At 44.6% G+C, this 16,181-nt stretch overlaps 1 protein-coding gene across 2 annotated transcripts in view; it reads right to left on the reverse strand.

The window, feature by feature from the left end:
* Nucleotides 1-2,755: 2,755 nt before the first annotated feature.
* Nucleotides 2,756-16,181, reverse strand: part of nfkb1 (nuclear factor of kappa light polypeptide gene enhancer in B-cells 1) — a 37,604-nt gene continuing 24,178 nt past the window's right edge. Inside the window, exons 13-24 of one of the 2 annotated variants that reach the window (XM_085788989.1) lie at nucleotides 14,924-15,073; nucleotides 14,278-14,409; nucleotides 13,141-13,270; nucleotides 12,946-13,060; nucleotides 10,764-10,965; nucleotides 9,733-9,902; nucleotides 9,532-9,634; nucleotides 7,965-8,092; nucleotides 6,122-6,188; nucleotides 5,729-5,892; nucleotides 3,615-3,741; nucleotides 2,756-3,531 (exon numbers count right to left, since the gene is read on the reverse strand). In XM_085788989.1, coding sequence (XP_085645115.1) covers nucleotides 3,437-3,531; nucleotides 3,615-3,741; nucleotides 5,729-5,892; nucleotides 6,122-6,188; nucleotides 7,965-8,092; nucleotides 9,532-9,634; nucleotides 9,733-9,902; nucleotides 10,764-10,965; nucleotides 12,946-13,060; nucleotides 13,141-13,270; nucleotides 14,278-14,409; nucleotides 14,924-15,073 — 1,583 coding nt within the window. In that variant the 3' untranslated portion in view covers nucleotides 2,756-3,436. Of the gene's footprint in view, nucleotides 3,532-3,614; nucleotides 3,742-5,728; nucleotides 5,893-6,030; nucleotides 6,189-7,964; nucleotides 8,093-9,531; nucleotides 9,635-9,732; nucleotides 9,903-10,763; nucleotides 10,966-12,945; nucleotides 13,061-13,140; nucleotides 13,271-14,277; nucleotides 14,410-14,923; nucleotides 15,074-16,181 lie in introns of those variants that run through there. The other variant, XM_085788990.1, reaches the window with a different exon arrangement.

A 16,181-nucleotide genomic window follows, 5' to 3' on the forward strand; every position in this document is an offset into this window, starting at 1 on the left:
TCTGACTGTTGGTCATAAAACAATGACAAGTCACAACTTACTAGTTACTTTCCTCCAAAAGTAACTGAATTACTGCATTATAAAAGTAACTAATTATCCCCACTGACAGTGTTTCTGACTGTTGATCATGAAACAGTGTTGGGCAATTGGCATGTTACTTACACAAAAAGTAATTATAGTTACAAGTTACTTTCCCCAAAAAGTAACTGAATTACTGCATTATAAAAGTAACTATCCTTACTGACAATGTTTATGACTGTTATCATAAAACAGCGTTGGGCACTTACTTCAAAAAAGTAATTAGTCATACTTACTAGTTACTTCCCCCAAAAAGTAACTGAATTACTGCATTATAAAAGTAACTAATTATCCCCACTGACGATGTTTCTGACTGTTGATCATAAAACAGCGTTGGGCATGTTACTTTAAAAAAGTAATTAGTCATACTTACTAGTTACTTTCCCCAAAAAGTAACTGAATTACTGCATTATAAAAGTAATTAATTATCCCCACTGATGGTGTTTCTGACTGTTGATCATAAAACAGTGTTGGGCACGTTACTTAAAGCAGAAGTAAGCGATCCGGTCGTTTTGGCTAATGCTGCGTTCCAGGCAGGCTTTTGAAACCGTAAATTACAGCTTCAAGTCACAACTTACGACTTTGTAGCGTTCCAGGCAACCCATTCGTGTTTTTCCGACCTGTTTTACCTGTGAAAGTCAGTATAACGGCCACTCGTAACTTCCGACCCGTGAAATCGTACCAGTACGTCTTTTTTTACAGTCTATGTAGCTACCAGATCGAACTGGTACGACTTCACAGGTCGGAAAAATACGAGTTGCCTTGAACGCACCATAACAGTCCTCGTCCCTACGTCACCACATTCACGGCGTCCCTTGGCTGCACACACAGCCCTGCATGCTGTTCTCTCTCCTCATTGGATAAAAACTGTAGGATACGAGAAAAGTTTTCTCCTCGGCTCAGAGCAGAGCAGAGTGACTGAGAGACCCGTGTTTCAGACCAAACACTCTATAGAAGTGATTGTTGTCGGAAGATATAACTATTTAAGACTTATATTAACACAAATACAGTATATCACTTACTTCTGCTTTAAAGCAGAAGTAAGCGATCCGGTGGTTTTGGCTAACTTCCTGTCAGCCCTCGTCCCTACGTCACCACATTCACGTGCATCCCTTGGCTGCACACACAGAGAGGACCGCCCCTTTATGCCGTTCTCTCTCCTCATTGGATAAAGGTTGTAGGATACAAGGAAAGTTTTCTCCTCGGCTTACAGCAGAGCAGAGTGACTGACAGACCCGTGTTTCGGACCAAACACTCTATATAAGTGATTGCTGTCGGAAGATATAACTATTTAAGACTTATATTAACACAAACATTCACCTTAGGCTACTTCTGCTTTAAACAAAAAGTAATTATAGTTACAAGTTACTTTCCCCAAAAAGTAACTGAATTACTGCATTATAACTATCCCCGCTGACAGTGTTTCTGACTGTTGATCATGAAACAGTGTTGGGCACTTACTTCAAAAAAGTGGTTAGTCTGTCTGTCGGTCACACCACTCCTCCAGTCCAACTGATCAAAGCTCTGTGCTTGAGTTAATACCAGCTGCTTGTCCCTCGTCCCTCCCTTGTCTCCCTCAGCAGATTTACAAGAACATAAGTTGCTGTTGTTCTTTAGCTATTTAAACTGAAAATACACATTTCCCCATTTTGTTCATGTTGAACACATTATTTTTACACTTATCCTAAACTACCGAGGCTCTTCTCAACCACTTCACACCATTAAACCTGCTGTTTACATGTTCTAATTTTACTCCTCAGCTAATGCTCAATCTATATGCTTCAACAATGTTCTTCTGCTGTCAGTTTACAATGTATTTCAGTAGGTATTAAAGCATAAGTAAGCGATCTGGTCGTTTTGGCTAACTTTTTGTCAGCCAATGGAGTTAGCAGTCCCCGCCCTCGTCATGGATCTAATTGGTCCTCGTCCCTACGTCACCACATTCACACGCATCCCTTGGCTGCACACACAGCCCTTCATGCCGTTCTCTCTCCTCATTGGATAAAGGTTGTAGGATACAAGGAAGTATACAAGAAGTTTTCTCCTCGGCTTACAGCAGAGAAGAGTGACTGACAGACCCATGTTTCAGACCAAACACTCTAAGTGATTGCCTGCCTTTTACCTTTAATAGACATTCATCTCATACTACAAGTTATATGTTTCAGCATTAGCATTAGCATTTTCAACATTGCTTTAGCAGTTTCTTTAACTAATTAAGCATTGATTCAACAATTTCTTCAGCTCATTCAGCATTGCTTCAGCAACAGCGTTCAGCTGCTTTCAGCATTCACACGCATTTTCTGCAGGAAATGCTATCTTTTTCTAGTTATAAACTACGATTATTTTGTCAGTTGTGTATAAATTGAAAATGGAACAGATAAAAATGAAATGAAATGTTATTGTCAGTAAATGTTAACTGCGTTATATCGAGGGAAACAGTGACCTTTTGGATTACTCCTTACTGAAAAAGTGACACCGTTATTTTGTAGCCTAACGCTGTTATTTCCATCACTGGTCATAAAACAAATAAATCAATAAATAAAAACTCAGTCTGTTTGTGCTGTATCTGATCAGTTTGGTCAACAAACAGCCAATCACTGCCATGAGACTGGAGTCGTTCTGATTGATCCACTGTTTTAATGAAAAAACAAACAAACTTCACACTCAGATTTATAAAAAAAAAAAAACAGTTTTATTTAAAAAACATTGACAACCAGTTCGGAGCAGATGAACTGTACAGTGCTGATGGACACATAAATATCACACAAGAACACTCTTGGACTACATGTCCCACAATGCCTCTGGTTACGTTTCTGTGGAGTAGAAGCTAAACTAAGCTAAGGTTCATGTTTTCAGCAGAAACTGGGATTAAAATTAAAATTAAAATAAAAAATAAAATAAAAACACTAAACAGATAAAAACTCATGATGTCGTTAAAGAAGTTTCAGATGTTTTCATCATAATTAATGTCAATTGTTCAGTGGGTCAGAACCAAAACACCTCCAGTTTTCCTCTCTAGTCGGTCTCTGTGGTTCAGTTCCTCCTCGGCCGTCGCAGCTGCTGCTCACACACACTTTTCCCTCGTCTGAAGGTGTTTGCAGCAGCGAGAGACGTTTTACAGCAGTTATCGGGCTATGGTTTCCATGGAGACAGTCTGAGGCTCCAATCAGGAGGAACCATGGACATCTAAAGGGGAAGACTTGAGGTGTTTTTGTTGTTCCAGTTTCCTTTTCCTCAGTTAAAAAACAAACAAAACAACTTTTCATTCAAACTTTCAGCTTCTCCTGAGGGACGATGAAGATGATGATGATGATGATGGAGGGATGATTGTGCTTCCTGTGATGACATCATGATGACATCACGCCGTGGAGAGCTCCACGCCGCTGTCACAGACGCCACTGTCGATCCGAACGTCCACCTTCAGGTCCTGAACCTGAGCGCACAGCAACTCACCTGCAGAGAGGGAGGCAACAGGTGACTGACTGGTCGTCACGGTAACACACAGACTCACACACACAGACAGGAGGAAGTCTCACCGCTGGTCTGGTCGTCGTCGGTGGACGTTGTAGTCTGCTGCAGCGCCTCCTCCAGGACGCTCAGAGCTCTGCAGTCGCCCACTGACCTGAGAGCAGCCAGCAGGTCACTGACTCGCCCACCGGACACCTGCACAGAGGTGGAAATGTAGTTTTTGAAGTTTATTTGCAGGGGTATTTAATCTTTTTAAACTTTTTGGCGCGGTAAAAAATAAAAGTCTGTGGCGGCTCGTCACTCTCTCTCTCTCCCTCACGCTCGCACACACACACCCAAACACAGGCACATGGACAGGTCGCGTTGTGACGGTAATAAACAAATGCTAAATGCTAAATCGCGCTAATGTGTTCAAATTGCAGTCGTCATCAGACCTTACGGGGGGCGGTCTTGAGACGGCATAGTGGGACTATTTAGATTACTGTAATGTGTTCTTACAGTGCCACTGGTATTTTTACTGTGCTAGTTCCACTTATATTCTTTAACTGGTACTTTGTATTTCAGTACCACTGTGTTATTTACAGAAACCTAAAATGTACAAAGATTGAATGAATCCATGAATTTTCATATTTATTTTGGTTAAAGTGAATTTTTAAAAATGTTGAATGATCTTTGGGGCAAAGGTAATGATTTCTAGTTAAAGCCAAGATTGTAAACTATTAAATGCTTCTTATTTCATGTTTGTATGTACTACAGAAGCTGAGAAAAAATATTTTTTTCTGAATTATGGAATTCGGCCCAGTTTTTCAGAAAACCCTCAGGTTTTGGGGGGCTGTTTACAAATAATGTTTAGGCTTAGAGGGTGTTTTTTTCAGGCGACCTCAGGTCTTAATGGGTCTCCTTGAAGCGGCCGTTACGTGTCGCACAAGAGACGACCATCATTCAGGAAATGAATCAGCTGCTCCTCATCCATGGCGCTGTCAAGGCGACGCAAGTGAACAGAAATAGAAACTGGGCGTTGGGCTCTAAACGGCGCATCACGTCGCGTTGCATCGCGCTGTGTCACTCGCGGCCATTTAGGACATTACAATAGAAAACCATTAATTTTGCAGCTGTCACTCGCGTCCAGTTAGGACACGGTGTTAAGATGTGTGTTTCTCTTCTATAATAAACATTCTACATCTCCGAGTCGTCTTCTACATTCGGGCTTCCTGCTCTTCCTTCTCGGGGCAGAACCCCGCAGGAAACAGTCGGAGAGAGACGACACGGGAGGGAGAAGCCGGTCGTGGAGCTTTGAGCCGCAGATTAGCGCGAAAAAACAAGCGCGTCTACACTGGAAGTAATGGGTTTGAGCACGCGACTGGCAAAGTGGGTAGAATCAGTCTGCAGTCAGAGGGTTTTCTATGGAGTTTTTCCTCAGTGGATGTGAGGGTCTAAGGGCAGGGGATGTTGTTACGATGCCACTAGTCTCGCTGGCCAGACCCTCCTCCAGAGAAGAAGGGTCTGGCTGCTCCGCCTATGATTTTGCGATCAGAGAAAAAAACGCTCCGGCCGTTTGGAATTCTTTCAACCAGTCACAATCGTTGTGGTCGGCGCCGTAGCAAAATGCAAAATATTGGTGGTTGGAAACTGGATTTGGGACCGCGGTGTAACGACAGTCTGCAACCGTTGACGGATATGTCTTCTTCTGTTCAGTTCAAGACACGGATGTATAATAGATCCATGGTTCGGTTCCTGTTGTTGTTTGTTGATGTTTCCCTTTACCGGGCCGACTGTGAAAAGCACCGGGTAGCTCGTTCCGGCCAATCAGAGGCTAATCGCAGCAACGCACTTCCCTCAGGTCAGACTATGATGCCATGTGAAGCCCTTTGAGACAAACTGTTTGTTAAAATGGGCTACTATAAAATTGTCTTGTCTTGTCATCTGGACGACCAGGCAGCGCGGCGCCCCCAGCATACGCCACGGTCAGCCCTGAGCGGCATTATTGTTGTTTTTTTGAGTTGTTTTGTTTTGTTTTTTTGATGAATGAAACAAATAAACTGAACTAAACAGACACATCCTGTTATTTTCATCCTCCTTTCATATATCGAACTGTGGGTCAGAATCAAGATACGAATCAAATCGTGACTTTGGTGTATCGTTACAGGCTTCGTATATGTGTGTGTGTGTGTGTGTGTGAGACCTCGTAGCTGTCCAGCAGGGTCTTGGCGGGGGAGGGGCTGAGTCTGAAGGCCGTGTTGAGGATCCCCAGCCCCAGACTGTGAGCCAGACTCTCCCAGCATCCTTCACTCTCCAGAGCACGAGACACTTCCTGCTTCACCTCCACAGCCAGGCTGGACAGGTCGCCTAAACGCGCGCACACACACACACACACACACACACACACACACACACACACACACACACACACACACACACACACACACACACACACACACACACACACACACACACACACACACACACACACACACACACACACACACACACACACACACACACACACACACACACCAGAGCGTGTGAGGATGAAGAACAGGATGAGGATGAGGATGATGATGATGAAGGAGCTCACCTGGGGGGGTGCTGACGGGCGCTGCAGACTGAGCTTCGTACTCTTTCCCACTGAGAAGCTCCAGCACCTGAAACACAGTCACATGGTCAGTTCACTGTGAGGCTCCGCCCCCCTGATGCTGTAGCTCCGCCCCCCTAAGTGGTTAATAAAACAAAAAAACAAATGTAAATGCACCCGAGTTAGCTAAAAAACCTAGTATTCATTGCCAGTCCCTCTGCCTGATGATAAAAGGCAACCTTAAAAAAAAGCAACAATGAGGTAAAATACCAAAGACATATTAATAAATATACATTTGTAGGACAATACACACATAGTCTATTGTTTTGTAGTACTTGTATCACATAGACTAAACTTTTTTATATCAAGGACCCAAAATTGACACAAATTAGACACCAGAACACCAGAAATACACAAACAATCAATGTACGTTTGAATTAGGCATACATTTTTGAAAGATTATAGAGAAATTTCTGGAAAAAACAGTGGTACAAATCCTCTAAAAAAGTTGAAACATTTCTAGAATAAAGTGGTAAAAATTCTCACAAAAAAATAAACAAAAAAGTTTTTAAAAAATTTGAAAAAAGTGGTATGAGAGAAAGCTCCCGCACACCGTCATCACTTGCAAAGATTTTATTAAGCTGAACAACGTTTCGGTTCCCAGAACCTGACGAAGGTCTCAGGACCAAAACATTGTTCAGCTTAATAAATCTTTCCAAGTGATGACAGTGTGCGGGAGCTTTCTCTCATGTTACTCGACCACGCAGGTCGTCCGTGCTGGTGTGTACAAGTTTCCATCTGGTTTTAAAAAAAGTGGTAAAATTTTGCAATGTTTTTTTTTTTTTTTCAGAAAAATCTGGTAAAAATTCTCAGAAAAAGTGGTAAAATTTCTAAAAAAAAAAAGAAAAAGTTTTTCTCAAAGAAATTCTAAAATCAAGGAAGTCTGACAGTCTAACTTTGTCAGCATTTATCATGCATGATGACCTAACAGCAAAACATTGTGAGGTTACATCTGACTTTGACCGAGTTACATTCAAGAACCTGCTTTCAATCACGGAAAATAAATTAACTCCAGCGGTGATTTTTTTTTTCGATGGATCAGCTGTGTTTACCGTTTCAAGTGTTAATAGTTCTGATGGTTAGACAGATGAATTAGTCCCTAACACATCCTAAAGTTTGACATGTCAGAGTTTCTCAGAAGAGGAACTTGTTTTTTTTCCGACTTCCGAGTTGTAATGAACGCACCATAAGTGTCGGGAGTCACAGCTGTAATCTCGTCCCTCTGCAGCCTGTCTGTCTCTCTGCCGTTGCCGCGGTCACACTGTGTGTGTTACAGGATTGATTAACGTAATGTACGGATTGTCGAGTCCTTCTGACCTCCGTTTGTTTTGATACTACATGTTTTACCCGGTTTCTCTGTGTCCACGACCACCGCTATCCTTCATCACGTTGAGGGATGAGGGATGACTCACAGTCCGAGCAAAAGGAGTGTTGTCCAGGGCAACGTAACATAAACGCATACCCTGGCTCACAATGGCTACTAAAAATCATCCAAAGTGTGGAAAATAAATAAAGGTATTTGTTTTACACCTACCATATTTTTGGGGTGCTTTAGCTCTTTTGTTTGAAACGGGGAAAAATTCGCAAATTTGCTGCTATCTAAAAAAAAAAAAAAAAAAAAAAGGTTCGACGATCAGTCGACTACGGCAAAATCTGACGAATCAGATTCGACTATGAAAATCCTTAGTCGAAAACAGCCCTACTGAATATACCTGAGTATTACAGACTACACCACTGGCCCCCCTGCGTCTCAAACACTCAGGTGTGTGTGTGTGTGTTTCTGTACCTGTGCGGTGGCGGCCATGTTGAGAGGAGTCGTTCCTGGGATGTAGCCTTCGTCCTCCTCCTCCTCTTCCTCCTCCTCCTCCTCTCTGAAGAACAGCGGCTCAAAGTTTTCCCTGTGAGGGTCTGCACCTGCAATAGGAGGTGCCGTCACACCGGTGTCTCTGTGTGTGTCTGTCTGTCTCTGTGTGTGTTTTAGAGCTGCCAGAACCAAATTCGCTATTCGAACAGAATTCAAATTATTTTAAAAAAGAGAACATTCGAAGGAGGAAACTGACGTTGGAACGCGTTCCTTCCACAACGACACAGATTAACGTTGTGCGTCACGACGTTCAGCGTTGTTTACCAGACGGCGGGAGTGAGAAATCACAACTCAGAAAACCATTTGGATTTACATCTGCCTTATATTGTATCTATACATATTAGTGCTGTCAAAGTTAACGCGTTGATTTTGCCAATTAATTTTAAACATTTAACGCCTAAAAAAAAAAAAAAGAAGCTTCATGTGTGAACTGGACAGAAGAGCAGCGCTGTCTTGGGGCTCTGTGTGGACCTATAGATCAATAAATTAATGTTTTACAATGAACCGATCTGTCTGTATTCAGGGCGATGTGCTTGTTTTTTCGTGCACGTCCGCGCACAGCGTTAAGTGTTCGTTCACACGGCGTGAACGAACACTTAAAGTCCCCCTCCCGCGACCCTTTTTGGTCATTTTAAAACCAGCTCATTAGCAATGCACATCAGCAATGCACCTCTGGAGGGTGGGCGGAGACTGCGCTGCTCTGCACCCGCCCAGCCACCTCCTTGCACCCCACCCCCCGCTCGCTGACAGCTGGACATTGTACAAATACAGATTCAGCGCGTTTAGCGTAAAACTCCACACTGGGATTCGATCCCAGACTGGAACATAGTCCTTGCTCACGGTGCAAGCTGCTCTACCAGGTGAGCTATACCTGTTATACCTTGACAGCTACACCTAGCTGCCAAGCGTTTCACCTCTGAGCCAGATGAAGAGCGGGGCGGGAGCTTGTAGCACTAGTGCCCTCCCCTGGAGCTGTGACACGTCAGCTCCAGTCTCCCTGAAACTGCCAGTTTGCGTCTGCCATTGGTTCACAGCAATTTGAAGGCAGAAAAACTCAGAAATGCAATTTTGCACTTCCTTTTCTGCTGATATGTGCTCTAACACAAGAAAAATGCCACAGGAACATGTGAAAAGCACGAAAAACACGATTTTCATGGGAGCGGGTCTTTAACGGAGCTGTGCGCAGCGAATCACGCCAGCTTGGTAGGGAAAAAGGAAAAACAAAATATGTTGGCGCATGCACAGAAGGGGTCTGGAGTGGTCTTGATGGTTTTTCAACCTTTTTGCAAGTTCCCAACTTCTGGCCTTATAATATCTGATTTCCCTTCTTGAGTTGGTAAACCTGCCCTCTAGTGGACGTGGGACGTAATACTAAGCTGGTATGAGTGTATATAATGAGCTAAAAAAAACAAAAACATAAAAAATTTGAACATAATTTGAATATTTAACATAAGAAGCATTAGAAATTGAAATCCCTGTTGTGTTTTACCTGCAGCCATCAGCAGAGCTGTCAGCTTCACAGAGCCTCTCCCTGCAGCGATGTGGAGTGGGGTGGAGCCGTTGAAGGTGCAGGAGTCCACCTTGGCGTTTCCCTGGTGACACACACACACACACAGAGTTAGATTTACCTCAGATGCCAGTCACCTGTGTGCTTGGCTCTGATTGGCCGGTCCGGCAGGAGTCAGCTGACCTCCAGCAGCAGGCAGCCGGCCAGCGACACGTTGTCGGTCTCGGTAGCGAGGTGCAGCGCCGTCCGTCCACTGCTGCGCTCCGGAGCCTCCACGTTGGCCCCGCCCTCCAGGAGCTCCCTGAGAGAGGCCAGCTGATTGGTCAGGACGGCCAGGTGGATCGCACACAGACCTGGAAACCATGGAAACAGACAGGGAGACAAATCATCACACACTCTAGCTGTGTTGTAAATCGCCCCCTATCACGGATGTAGTGCACTATATAGTGTGTTCGCCATTTTGTAGTGTTGTTCGAATTCTCCGCGATTAATTTCATCCACTATGTAGTGGACGACAAAAACACCCACAATGCACCGCAAAATTGAGTGAACAAGCGATGTACACTACTTTCTACTCCCGTATCCCACAATGCAATGCAGTCGTGTTTTGCAAAGAGAAGAAGAGCAAGCTAATTAGCATGTTAGCTACAATTTCTTTAGGTTATTTACCAGTAAACTCCTCAGACGTATTTGCCTTCGCTCCGTTTGCCTGAAGAGCAGGAGTTGGGCAGCAGCATCCCAACAATAAGAGAAGCATTAAATCAATCTAATGAAGAAACTGTAGAATATGTAGTAAATACGAGCTAACGAGCTAAGCTAATAGCCACAGCTCACGGTCGGGACACACAACAGTAGTTGACCAAACCAAACTTCATATTTCAACAGTTTATTGTCTGAGAAACACAACCACACAGAATCACATCCTCAAATGTTCCAGCAAGTGTCGGTTTTTCTTATTTTGTTTTTATGTGTCCGGTGTGTTTACATGATTCTCGGCGCGTCTGCTTCCGTCACAGCAACACCTGGTCCATCTACTGACGCAACCACGTTCAGAAAATTACTGTGTAGTGGCTGAATTCTCCTCCCGTCGTTCCCTACATCGTGTACATGATGTAGCCACTAGATCATATACATGATGTAGGGGAGAGGGAGGGAGTGGATGAGTGGATGATTTCGAACAGTTGGAGTGTGTGTGCGTGTGTGTGCGTGCGTACCTGCTGTGTTGCTCAGCTCCGTCACTCCTTTCACGTCTCGGTGTCGTAGCAGCACCTGGATCATCCCCCCTCCCTCCTGCTGGGCTGCCAGGTGCAACGCTGTGTTGCCATAACGATCCGTTAGCATCGGGTCGGCTCCGGCCAATAGCAGCGCCTCCACCGCCTCCTTCTGCTGCGTGATCACCGCCAGGTGCAAAGGAGTCTGGGAGTGAGAGGACGAGACGTCACTGACCCAGGTGTGTCTATCATCCCTAAAGAGGGCGTGTCTATAATTCCTAAAGAAGGCGTGTCCATCATCCCTGAAGAGGGTGTATTTATTAGGGGTGTGCATTGGCACTGCCCTCACGATTCGATTCGATTACGATTCAGCAGGTAACGATTCGATTCGATTCGATTCTCCGATGCATTGCGATGCATTGCAATGCATCAAAATTCTACTGCACACAACATGGCAAATTTTTCATCAGTCATGAAATATTGAACAACAGATTTTATCGGCTGCTATGTGTGTATTATCACTCTCCTGTATCTTTGACATAAATGTCATAAAATAAAATAAAATTGAATGGTACAGGTATTGGATATGGGATTTTCAAACCTGAAAAAGAAAACATAAATCACTTCTAGGGCTGCCCCCAAAAATTAGCCGACCAAAATTTCATTGGTCGATTGGTCGCAGGAAAAAACAAACAAACCTTTGGAGCCGTGTCTTGTCAATATTAACTCAAAATCAATATGACTTAACTACGAAAAAGACTACGGGGCTTTTATTTTGAAGGGCCCAATACAGGAAGTTGTGACACTTTCTGTTGTGGTTGTTTTTACACGGCACGGCAGGTCTCTCTCTCTCTGCATCAGAGACCCCCCCCACCCAGCCTCAGCCTGAGCTCAGTCCCTCCCCCTCCTCTACTGTGTTTATTGGTGATAAACGGGCATGCTGATACTACCTGTAGTAACGGTAAAACCCGACCGGCTTGTTGAATCTCGGATCCGACACGGCCGGACTCATGAGCGTTAATTAATTAATTCTCGACCCGACCGCGGGTGTAAAAAAAAAAAGGAAAAAGAAAGCCAGCGGCAACACTGCTACTGCTGGTGCTGCTGCTTAGCCTGTAGCTACCATGGATGTATTGGTAGCTACAGGCTGCGCATGTCGTTGCTCCGGAAACGCCCCCGGAGGTAATTGAAACTTCACAACTTTATTTGAGGCCAGAAAATAAACAGTGACATAATCGATTATGGCACGTTCCCGCATCGATGCTGAATCGTGCATGTCCCGCATTGCAATGCATCGCCGAATCGATTATTGTTGACACCCCTAGTATTTATAATCCCTAAAGTGGGCGTGTCTATCATCTCTGAAGTGGGCGTGTCTATCATCCCTAAAGTGGGCGAGTCCATCATCCCTAAAGTGGGCGTGTCCATCATCCCTAAAGTGGGCGTGTCCATCATCCCTAAAGTGGGCGTGTCCATCATCCCTAAAGTGGGCATGTCCATCATTCCTAAAGTGGGTATGGCTATCATCCCTAAAGTGGGCGTGTCTATCATCCTTAAAGTGGTTGTGTCTATCATCGCTAAAATGGGTATGTCCATCATCCCTAAAGTGGGTGTGTTTATCATCTCTAAAGTGGGTGTGTCCATCATCCCTAAAGTGGGTGTGTCCACAATCCCTAAAGTGGATGTGTCTATCATCCCTAAAGTGGATGTGTCTATCATCCCTAAAGTGGTTGTGTCTATCATCGCTAAAATGGGTATGTCCATCATCCCTAAAGTGGGTGTGCTTATCATCTCTAAAGTGGGTGTGTCCATCATCCCTAAAGTGGATGTGTCCATCATCCCTAAAGTGGGCGTGTCCATCATCCCTTAAAGTGGGTGTGTCCACAATCCCTAAAGTGGGCGTGTCTATCATACCTAAAATGGGCGTGTCCATCATCCCTAAAGTGGGTGTGTCCACAATCCCTAAAGTAGGTATGTCCAACATCCCTAAAGTGAGCGTGTTTATCATCCCTAAAGTGGGTGTGTCTATCATCCCTAAAGTGGGCATGTCCATCATCCCTTAAGTGGGCGTGTCCATCATCCCTAAAGTGGGCGTGTCTATCATCATTTAAGTGGGTGTGTCTAACATCTCTAAAGTGGGTGTGTCTGTCTTAGACAGTGAAGGAGCAGGTGGGCGTGGACTCACCTGGTACAGGTGGTTCCTCATGTTGAGGACTTCCTCTCCAGGCAGAGCAGAGACCACCTGAGTCAGACTCTGGAGCGCCTCCTGCTGGTTGTGGAGGACGGCCAGGTGCAGCCCACTGAGGGAAAGAGAGGGGTCAGTGATCGATCGACATGTGTGAACTTTATCTTTGATAAATTGTGTCAAACTGTGACTGACGTGTCTCCGTCCTCGTCCTGTGCTATCATCAGGGGGCGCTGTGGAGCCAGCAGGTACGCCGAGTCACCTGTGACAGAGTACTGGAAGAGAGCATCCAACTGTCTGCTGCTCACCTGAGAGGACGGCTCACCTGCACAAGCACACACACACACACAGGAAGTGGTTGTCAAACATCAACAGGTCTGCAATGAGGTGTTTCCAGGTGTTTCCACGACCAGCTGGTCTGGAGGTAGATCAATGAACCCGGGACAGAGTCTCAGGGCGTATTGATACCTGGTTCATTTGAAGCAGTTGTTCTGAAACAGTAAGTGTTACAATTCAATTTTATTTGGGTGGGACAGTGCAAGTTCATGAACAAAACATATAGAATCGTAAACAAGCCGGATTTTAGCCGCAGGCTGATTTCCATCTGTTGTCCCATACTTAGATGTTCCCTAGTACACCCTAGTTTCACCCCAAAGATCGGTTTGTTTGGTTCATATGTGAAAACAGCAATCGCGCTCGGATGCGTAACAAAACAAGCGGGCCGAGATCATATAGAAGAGGTGGTCTCGGCTCGTTTCCATTCGAGCCCTGGAGCGGTTCATTTGCAGTGAGAGACCCGACACAACACACTGCTGGTCTTCAATGGTTCTCAACAACCAGGCGTGCTGGTTTGGACTGGACTGGCCCGACTGGACGCACTAATCCAGGCCGAGTTCGGGTCGAGGATCACGCCGGCTTCTTTTATTTATTTTTTTGCCGTGTTTGGGTCGGCTTTGGGCCGAATATATACACAAATTACTCTTACTGGGTCGGGTTTGGGCTTCAACCGCTGTTCGGACCGGGTCGGATTTTAATTTTCAGGTCTGTTGAGACCGCTGTTCCATGGTTTTTATTTTTCCTGAGTAACCTCCCTCCTCCTTCTCCTTATAGCTAAGATTTCTAACCAATAAGAGAAGAGTGTGTTAGCGCATGGCATTTGTTTACAACTTTGAACCGGCTGGAACTGTTGCCATGTGAACACAAACAACCCAAAAAAAGAATGCAACAGTTGTATCGGTTTAGTTGCTGAATCGGAACAAAGCAAACGAACCACAGGTGTGAATACACCCTCAGTCGGGGTCAGTATGGAACTGGATCCGTCTGGATCAGTACCTGAGTCTGGATCTGGATCCGTCCTCTTCCCACCCTCAGCGCCTGGTGTCTGGGCTGAGTCCTGCAGGACGGCCCCTGACCCCGAGTCCTCGTCTGGATCAGTGTCCTCGTCGTCATCATCAGCCTGAGAGGCTTCAACGCCAACACCTCATTAGTTCATTAACATGCTGATAATTTCATGTAATTAACAGGTTATTACTAGGTTATTATTCTGATAATTAACACTACCTAATAATTAAAGCAGAAGTAAGCGGAATGTTTGTGTTAATATAAGTCTTAAATAGCTCTATCTTCCAACAGCAATCACTTATATAGAAAACACGGTCTGAAACACGGGTCTGTCAGTCATTCTGCTCTGCTGTAAGCCGAGGAGAAAACTTTCCTTTTATCCGACAACCTTTATCCAATGAGGAGAGAGAGTGGCATAAAGGGGCGGTCCTCTCTGTGTGTGCAGCCAAGGGATGCGCGTGAATGTGGTGACGTAGGGACGAGGGCGGGGACTGCTAACACCATCCGCTGACAAGAAGTTAGCCAAAACCACCGGATCGCTTGCTTTAACAGTAGTTATGACACAATCCGATAATTAACATTAGTTATAACATTTGAAACCTGCGACAGTTTGTTTGAGCTGTTGTTGACCTCTCACCATGTTTGATTGCTCCTCCTCCCAGACCAGCTGAGTATCCAGTAGAGAACCCTCCTCCTGCTGCTCCTCCTGCTGCTCCTCCTGCTGCTCCTGCTCCTCCTGCTCCACCTCCGGCTCCGTAGTTATAGGTAGTGAAGCCCTGGTAGTAACCTGGTGAACCAATCAAACGCATCCCCTCTATCAGTCTCTCAGCAGAAACTTCACTTTGATTCTGTGGCTGAGGAAGAATTCAGATTGGACATCCTGACCAGACACAGCAGCTGGTCTCACCTGGATCTAGGCTCCGCCCACATGACCTAGTCACCTGTGCTGTGTTTCCCTTGTCCAGCAGACTGGAGCAGACTGAAAACACTGCTGAGCCTCTTTTATTTTGAAAATTCAAAACTCTTTGCCTCTACTTCCTGTTTACAGCGGCTCAGGTGTTGTGTGTGTGCACTGCAAAAAACCCAAATCTTACCAAGAATATTTGTCTTATTTCTAGTCAAAACAAATCTTATTCTACCTAAAATAAGACTCATCACATAAAAAGTATCTTGTTCTTAGACACTTTTTACGTCTTTCAAGCAGATTTTCACTTGAAATAAGTAGAAAAATCTGATAGTGGAGCAAGTTTTTCTTTCTTATTACAAGCACAAAAAACTTGCTTTCACTGGCAGATTTTTCTACTTATTTCAAGTGAAAATTTGTTTGAAACAAGTGAAAATTATCTAAAAACAAGTTAATTTTTAGGTGATGAGTCTTATTTTAAATGGAAAGAGTTTAGTTTTGGCTAGAAATGAGACATTTTGACAAGAAATAAGATCTGAGTTTTTGCAGTGTACTTCGTGTACTTTGCAGTGTACTTTCGCGTGATTTGCGCCGGCGTCAGTATGCGTCAGTGCGGTTACTGCGAATCACGCGAGATTTGGACGGACCAGGAAGAGGAGCTTCGAGAAGCTTCCGCTACAAACAAGCTTAAAATATAGACTTATTTAATTTTTTTCGGGACAATTACGCAATTTGGGGCTTCAGCACAAGACGGACATTACATACGAGCATCATGGAGGTATTTGGATGTTTTTTTGTGTGTGTTTTTTTACGAAGAGCTCCGGTGTCCCTTTGCAACCGTTATATGGACATGCACTGCTATGCCGAGACCCCCTGTAACTCAGAGAAGCCACGGAGGAATCTGAAACTTCTTCCAGCCCTTAGTCAACATGAGGGTGAGTAGATAATGAGCGAAATATCATTCTAGGGTGAACTATCCCTTTAAGCCTAT

Source organism: Trachurus japonicus, chromosome 10 (genome assembly GCF_045865225.1).
Source record: "Trachurus japonicus isolate A0001 chromosome 10, Traja_1.0".
Lineage (NCBI taxonomy): Eukaryota > Metazoa > Chordata > Actinopteri > Carangiformes > Carangidae > Trachurus > Trachurus japonicus.